This window comes from Alligator sinensis, unplaced genomic scaffold, assembly GCF_000455745.1.
Source record: "Alligator sinensis unplaced genomic scaffold, ASM45574v1 scaffold572_1, whole genome shotgun sequence".
NCBI lineage: Eukaryota > Metazoa > Chordata > Crocodylia > Alligatoridae > Alligator > Alligator sinensis.
Genome location: NW_005842288.1, coordinates 1,156,428 through 1,165,133, shown reverse-complemented (window position 1 = coordinate 1,165,133; position 8,706 = coordinate 1,156,428). Strand labels below are relative to the sequence as shown.

The following is an 8,706-nucleotide window of genomic DNA, read 5'->3' as shown; positions in this document are numbered from 1 at the left end:
TTCTGCATCTACAAGAAAAACACTCCTGGAGACAACTTCTACCTTTCATAAGCTTATTCAAAATGGTTAGCATTAGTAATTGATGCAAATCTCCACATCATTATCCAGGCACCCTCCTTATAACCATGTATGACATTCTGGTTTACAATGTCACCATGGCTGGCAAGGGGTCACAACAGTTTGTGATGAGACTGGTGTCACTCCTCCCCCCAACATAAAACAGGCTGCCAAAAGACATTTTTCAAAGAAATAAAGAATACTTTAATTTAAGGTGAAACCATGTGTTGGTGGAATTATTAAGCAGTATTTTGGTAGGAGAAAAAAAGGTTGCATCCATGGAAAAACCTGAAGGAAAACAGAGTCGGGGGGGCGGGGGGCGGGGGGCCTGCCCAAAGGCAAGTAGGAAAAAAAAATGTTCCATCCAGGGAAAAACCTGAAGGAAAACAGAGGCTGGGGGGCGGGGGGCGGGGGGCCTGCCCAAAGGCAAGTGGGGAAACTAGCACTGTGGCTAGGCGTGGAGCCCCACTTTGCCACGGGAGACTTTAACTACCCAGCCATCTCGTGGGAAGAGCAGTCGGCCAAATCTGAATGGCCACAAAGTTTTCTCACGTGAGTGGATGACTTCTATCTGACGCAAGAAGTCTACTGGCCAATGAGAGGTAAAGTAGAGACTTTAACTACCCAGCCATCTCGTGGGAAGAGCAGTCGGCCAAATCTGAATGGCCACAAAGTTTTCTCACGTGAGTGGATGACTTCTATCTGACGCAAGAAGTCTACTGGCCAATGAGAGGTAAAGTACTTCTCAACCTGGTACTGGCAATGGGGGATGACTTTATCAGTGACCTAATGATAGAAGGGAAGCTGGGTGACAGTGACCATGAGCTGATCACCTTCACCATCCGTCATGAAGCTGGCAAGTCAGTCAGCAATATAGAAGTCCTCAACTTCAAGAAAGCTGACTTTGACAAGGTCAGGAGGCTTGTCAGTGAGGCCCTAAAGGGCCTCAGCCCAAAGGGGAGGGGAGTTCAGGATGAGTGGTTGCTCCTCAAGGGAGCGATCCTTGATGCACAAGCAAAGTCTATCCCATCTTGGAGGAAAGGAAGCAAAAGGGCACAGCATCCCCCTTGGCTCTCCAGGGAAGTAGCAGACCTCCTGCATCTAAAAAGAAAGGCCTACAAAGGATGGAGGATAGGATCCAACTCCAAGGAGGAATATTCTGCACTGGTCCGGACCTGCAGAGACCAAACCAGGAAAGCCAAAGTTGCAACTGAACTCCAACTGTCTACAAGTGTCAAGGATAATAAAAAGTCCTTTTTTAGATATGTGGGGAGCCAGGGGAAAAGCAAGGGCAGTATTGGACCCCTGCTAAACCAGATGGGATAACTGACAACCGACGCCCATGAAAAAGCCACCTTGCTAAATGGGTACTTTGCATCGGTCTTTCACCAGTCCCAAGGGAACTGCCCATTTCACCCTGTCCATTACAGGACAGGAAGGCCTGGGTGAGGGTGATTCCTTACCCTCCATCAACACTGACCTTCTGAAGGAACATCTTGAGAGGCTGGATACCTTCAAGTCAGCTGCCCCTGACCCCTTCCACCCCAGGGCACTCAAGGAGCTGGCTAGCATCATAGCCCAGCCCCTGGCATGGATCTTCGAGAACTCCTGGCACCCTGGTGAAGTATCTGAAGGTTGGAAGAAGGCCAATGTGGTGCCTATCTTCAAGAAAGGGAAGAAAGCGGATCCGGCAAACTACAGGCTTATCAGCCTGACCTCTATCCTGGGCAAGGTCTTAGAAAAGATTATTAAAGAGGCCATTCTTAACAGACTGGACAACGGCAACATCCTGAGGGCTAGCCAGCACAAGTTTGTTGCGGGTAGGTCTTGCTTGACCAATCTTATTTCCTTGTATGACCAGGTGACCTATCACCTGGACAAGGGAGAGGAGATTGATGTCATATATCTTGACTTCAAAAAAGCCTTCTATCTGGTATCCCATGATCACCTCTTGGCAAAACTGGCCAACTGTAGCCTTGGGTCCACCACGGTCCACTAGCTGGGGAATTGGCCCCGTGGCCAGACCCAGAGGGTGGTGGTTGACAGAAGTCAATCATCATGGTGCCCTGTGACCAGTGGGGTCCCTAAAGGCTCTGTCCTTGGACCTATATTTTTCAACATCTTCATTAATGATGTGGACATTGGAGTCAGAAGCGGACTGACCAAGTTCACCAATGATACCAAACTGTAAGGTAAAGCATTCACACCTGAGGACAGGGAGGCAATCCAGGCTGACCTTGACAGGCTCAGCAAATGGGCAGATGAGAACCTGATGATGTTTAACACCAAAAAATGCAAGGTTCTCCACCTTGGGAGGAAAAACCTGCATCATGCTTATAGGCTTGGCAGTACTATACTGGCTAGCACTTCAGATGAAAGGGATTTGGGGGTCATGATTGACCACAAGATGAACATAAGCCTTCAATGTGATGCTGCAGCTAGTAAAGCAAGCAAAATGCTGGCTTGCATCCATGGATACTTCTCAAGCAAATCCCGGGACGTCATTCTCCAGTTGTACTAGGCCTTGGTGAGGTCACAGCTGGAGTACTGCGTCCAGTTTTGGGCCCCACAATTCAAAAAGGACATGAAGAAGCTTGAGAGAGTCCAGAGGAGAGCCATGTGCATGATAAGAGGTCAGGAAAACTGACCTTTTGATGAGAGGCTGAGAGCCATGGGCCTAGAAAAGTGCAGGCTCAGGGGTGATCTGGTGGCCACCTATAAGTTTATCAGGGGTGCTCATCAGGATCTGGGGGAACGTCTGTTCACCAGAGTGCCCCAAAGGATGACAAGATCAAATGGTCACAAATTCCTCTGTGACTGTTTCAGGCTGGACATAAGGAAGAACTTCTTTACTGTCTGAGCCCGCAAGGTTTGGAATAGACTGCTGCTGGAGGTAGTTCAAGCACCTGCCTTGAATGCCTTCAAGAGACATTTGGATGTCTATCTTGCTGGGATCCTAGGACCCCTGCTGACTTCCTCCCCTTTGGCCAGGGGGCTGGACTCAATGATTTTCCGAGGTCCCTTCCAGCCCTAATGTCTATGAAATCTATGAAATACTGGAGCTACTGCTCACAGCAGCCATACCCAAGCTCTACTGAGAGTCCCCACTTTGCTGTTGATTGTTCACTGACCACAGTCTGACTCAGGCTGACTGGTACTCACCAAAGGGTCCACATTTATTCATTGAAATATTTTTTTTAAGTGACAAAAAGGCTTATAGACCAAACTAAGAAAATCGTCAATTTTGTCAAAGTTTTTACCAGTAAGAAAAGAGGTATTTTGTTTCTCAAAACTAAAAAGATTATTACAGGCACTTGATTATTTTTTAAACCAAACCGCCCAAAACATTCAGTTTCATTTTCCATCACAAAATAAAACAGATTTCTATGAAACATATGGCACTTCTTCATTAACTCGACTACGTATGAATAGACAGATGTAGCTGGAAATTCTTTGGTAAAGTTCATTTTAATTGGAAAATGCTGATTCATGAGAATCTGCAAACTGTCATTTGAAACATCTTTGGTTCAACAAAACATTTCTGAGCCCTGCCAGATCTGCCCCAGTCAGGGATTCTGAACCTGTGGCCTTTTGACAGTCTGTCTGGTGGGTCTGCCCTGGAGCCACAGACACCAGAATCCGGGGGTTCCCCCTGGTAGGACAGGCCACTGGACAGATCTTTTCAGGGCTGCAGAGCTTAGAGGCATGGCATCCACAGCTTTGGGGCAGATCTGCCAAGATTCATAGATCATAAGGCTGGAAGGGACCTCAGAAGATCGTCAGGTCCAGCCCCCTGCACCAGGCAGGAAAGACAACTGGGGTCAGGTGACCCCAGCAAGGTGACTGTCCAGTCTCCTCTTGAATATTTCGAGGGTAGGCAATTGCACCTCCTCTGGAGGGCATTTCACCACCAGGACAGCCAACCAGTCCTATACTTCCAGACTCTCTGCCATCAAGCTGGGAGCCTGGAAGCCCTGGGAAGTCCCAGCTGTAACTGGGGCTTAACTCGATCATCTCCACAGCAGGGTGTCTGGAAGCCTTGTAATCTCACTGGGAGCCAGAGCAGTCAGCAAGAGCAGTCAGAGCCTCAGAAGAAAGGCTTTGAGGGCCTGTGGTTCAGAAACAGTCTGCATGATAGACCTGCCCAGGAGGAAGAGATTTGAGAGCCTCAGCCGTTGAGTGAACCCGACATTCTGGCAGCAGTGAATTTGACAGGACCATCCATTTCACAGGGCAGCTGCAGGTTCCAGGGGGTTATTTTATTTTCAGAATACTCTGGTTTGGCATCTCTGACCAAAGATGATCTCAGAGGTTTACAGGGAATTTAGAAAAATTGAGTTGATTGCACCACAGATTGAAACCAAATTTTAAAAGATCAAAAGCCCCTAAACCACCTGCAAACAATAAATCATACTGGCTCTGGTTCTTCCTTGGGTTTTGTGGGTGGTGAAAACACAAAGTGTTCTTCCTTTCACATCTTGTTTGAAACATGCACAACTGAATATGACCTGTCCTTAAAGGCTGGGTATGCAATAATCTATACATATATGCTGTCTGGAGGGGAAAAATGCAAAAGAGTGGAGTAACTGCATCAAAAATGTAACTACAACACTACAATCTATTCTTTAGTTTCATCTTGTAGAAGATTTCCACTCTGCGCTCAAGTATAATTAGAGTTAAATAATGAAAGTTAAAATATTGAGGTTAGTACAAATAGAAGCATCTGGGAAGGAAGAAAGTTCAACATACAAAGAGAAACCTGTCAAAGATAGATGTGTTAAAAATAGTGAGGTTCTTTGATGTTGGTGTTCCTGTTATTAACCTTGCAAACTACTAACCACATGACAGTAGTGGAAAACATGCAAAGAAACATCACGGCTAACAACATTTTGCGTCAACTCCTCATTGAACTAGAACATTTCTTGCAGAGTCTTAAACATAGCACGAATAGCAAGCAAGCAGGTAATGCTCTCTCATTATTCTTTATCTATCCCTGTAATCTAGCTTTGTCCTGCAGTGGACTTTCCCCATTTTTCAGGCTAGTGGGAAATAGCTACATGTGAATAAATAGAAATACTTCTTTATTTGAAGCCTATTCATTCTGAAAGATTGAGTTTGCCAGCATCATACAGCAACAGTGTTCTGATGATGCACAAAGAGTTCTTTTTTATATGTTTAGAGGGAATGCTTTGGGTTTCATGTCAACCTGCTTTTGGTTGGGCTTTCATTATTATCCATGTTTACTTCTCTTAGGCTGTAAACAAGATTAGGTAAAGGTTTGTGCATTTTTTCTGCATCCACAATATGTGGTGGAACACAGCGCAAAGCTGGGCTGTGTTGAGTTTTGCATGCTCCATTTTTGTGTTTGGCGAGACTCTGGTAAAAGAGGTTCTCAATACTTGAGGTTATTTTAGGATTCCCTGGAAATATCACTACAGTGGCTACCTATGAGGTATATAAGGAGTGGAGCCCTTAAACTGTACTCAGGGGACATGTCTACATGAGCTATTATTTTTCATGAGGCTTACTGAGCAGAAAATGCCCACCTGTGTAGACAGTGACACTACTGCTCAGGAGATTAGTTTACTGTGCAGTAAAGTGTCCCATGTAGATGCACCCAGTAGAGATTATCCTGGCCACTTGGGCAACCATGGGGTTTTTGTATAGAACCACTACCCCCAGCTCTAGGGTGAACACCGCTCCCTTACTAGAAAATCACAACAGAGCTTTTATTTCATTATAGTCCTGTCCTACTGGTATTTCCGCAGGGGGACAGGGACAGTCCAGAAACCAGCTACTCATAGTTTAGACTGAAACATCTGATTAAAAAATGGAATGTTATGATCCTGGCCAAGTCCCACCCCATAAAAAGAAAAGTTTGGGGTTGTTTTTTTTTTGCAGGGGGAGGTTAATGTGTGAATGTGCTATTTAGCAAAACAGGACCCTAATCTCTGATTGGGTCTTCTAGGGAGTACTCTATGTAAATTAATAAATAATAAAAAATACACATATTACTACTAATGAAAGACCATGAAAGAAAGCATAGGGAAAAGACAGGTGAGTATTTAAGTGCATGATTAGAACAATGAATTTTTAGACTGTAAATACCAATTTTAATATTAAACTCCTCAGGGCAAAGACTCATATTATAATTTCCTGTATGGTTATTATGCATAGTCCAGAAGCCTTAAAAATAAATGAATTGCTATGACTTTGCACTATTTGAAATTTCTAATCTGAAATGTACTTTTGCAGGAACTGGGCTCCATCATGTACCTAGAACATAACATCAGCTGCAACATCACCGTTCATAACAGTTTTCATCTCATTCAACTCCTTGTTTATATCCCAGTTTTCTTTGTTGGAACTACATTGAATGGATTGGCTTTGTGGATATTCTGCTACAAAATGAACAGATGGACAGAAACCAGAGTGTACATGACCAACTTAGTCATGGCTGATGGCTGCCTGCTCTTTACTTTGCCTTTCAAAATGGTCTTCAGCTATAATCATCAACAAGTGGATACATGGTGTTTGATTGTAGAGTCAGCATATTTTATAAACCGATTAATGAGCATTTATATTATCACTATCATGGCAATTGATCGATACATTACAGTAAAATACCCCCTAAAAGCAAAGGGACTGAAGTCTCCATTCAAGGCAGCTACTATCTCTGCATGTCTCTGGATACTAATCATATGCCTTGTTGGCATAACTAAAGCATGGGAGAATCGAGAACAACCTGGAATTTGCTTTGAGCCTTCCGGGAAACCCTCCCGAGAGACTTTACTCGCTTGTCTTTTGGGGTTTTTTATACCATTAATAATCTTGAGTTTTTGTTCCGTACAAGTCATTAAGAAACTTGTGAGGAAGAGGAATACAACTGCACATGAAGAAAAGTTAATCCAGAAAGCAATCTACATTATTTCTGCAAACATGATCGTGTTTTTGGCATGCTTTTTCCCTGTTTATACCGGGCACATCGTGCAGTTTATAGTGAACTACACCAACGCTGTGTGCTCTGTAAGATCAAATGTTAACAACTTTGTACACCTGGCCTCACTTACAGCAAACACCAACTGCTGCTTGGATGCCATTTGTTACTATTTTGTAAGTCAGGAATTTCAGGAGGCCACTTCTCTGTTGCAGAAGTCCAACACTTCAAAGTCAATGACTTACCAAAGGCAAATGTAACACTCCACACACCGTTTGCTAGTCGAAAATGTGTACAACATACTATAGGGTCTGCAACTTGCAACACTGAAGATATGTTAGGAGCAATAGGAAGCATGATTTTAAAGGTCTCTATGTTCAGCTGTTCACTTCATGTGGGTATGTGCTCCCTATGAGGATCCCTCACTATCCCCCCCCCACCGTAGAAATGTTCCATACCTGAATCCTAAGCGCTTACCTAATTTTTCCTTGCAAGGACTTCTCCATTAAATGATAGTTTTCTATCTCATAAAACTGCTGCTTTGTTTTCACTACCAAATGGATGCAACACCCAGAAAAATGTGGAACCAGAGAAAATGTGAATCTCTCTTCCAAACAGGAAAACAACTGAAGCCACCAACTTTCTTTCACCGATCAATATATTGAGAAACTAAAGAACTGCCAAGAAAAAAAAAATCAGCAAAATGTTTCATTTCGATATTATATATTTATGGGTATGCATAAGCTCCATATTATGTTTGCATAATTTGCTATCTTTTCTGTTTCTGTTGATATCAGAGGATGTTTCGCTGTAGAACAAGATAATTTAGCTTCTTTCTATCAAATTTAAAACATCAGGGATGCCATTCAAATATTGGAATTATGAAAGTTTGGATCCCATATTGCAACACAAATTTTGCATGATATTCAAGCTTTTATACACGTTAAACCAAAAACTTTTAAGGTGAGTTAAAATAACATCACTGATGTTACAGAAGGGAAACATGCCTGACAGTTGGTTTGTTATATAGTTTATTATAGAGAGAATAAACTAAAAATGTTGTCATCCCCAAGATTTATATTTCTAGAAATGTAAATTGTGTTAGTGGGATAAGACACACTTCAACAACCCCTGATGAAAAATGGTCAGTGGAAAAACTCTAAATGTTTTCTGGGACTTCAGGGCAAGCTGCATAGTCTATCTGAAGGCCAGTAACTAAAAGACAGATCCAAAATTATAATGAAAACTGAATATAACAAAAGTGGCTCACTGGATACATGGATTAATGTACAATGGAGATGAATGGAGTGATGCCACTTGGAACACCCAGAATCCAAATTGAGATGGTGAATGCTAAACCTGGATTTTCAGAACCAGATAAGCCTGCTACTTACATAATTCCTCATTCAAACTGAGAATCTGGATGCAAATATAGCTAGTTAAATACCCTATTAGTTAGGCACAACTGACTGGCATACCCAATTGCAGTAACCATGCATACAAATTAGATATGCAGTTTCACACATTTTTTATAGATGAAGCTGGCTGTCTCAGGTTTAAAAGTCCTAAAGTATTGTCGCTGACATCATGTGGACTGCTGCTTTTATTATGTGAAGAAAATGAAACATGAAGCATCTCACTGCATAAATGGTTGGGATTACCCTGAGTGTGATTTATCATTTAAGTCATAAATGAAAAATAACAGCACTGAA

At 42.9% G+C, this 8,706-nt stretch overlaps 1 protein-coding gene across 1 annotated transcript; it reads left to right on the top strand.

The window, feature by feature from the left end:
- Positions 1 to 6,327: 6,327 nt before the first annotated feature.
- LOC112551003 (G-protein coupled receptor 35-like) lies at positions 6,328 to 7,254 on the top strand. Its single transcript, XM_025209426.1, has one exon. The coding sequence runs from the start codon at positions 6,328 to 6,330 to the stop codon at positions 7,252 to 7,254; it is 927 nt and encodes a 308-aa protein (XP_025065211.1).
- The last annotated feature ends 1,452 nt before the right edge of the window (positions 7,255 to 8,706 follow it).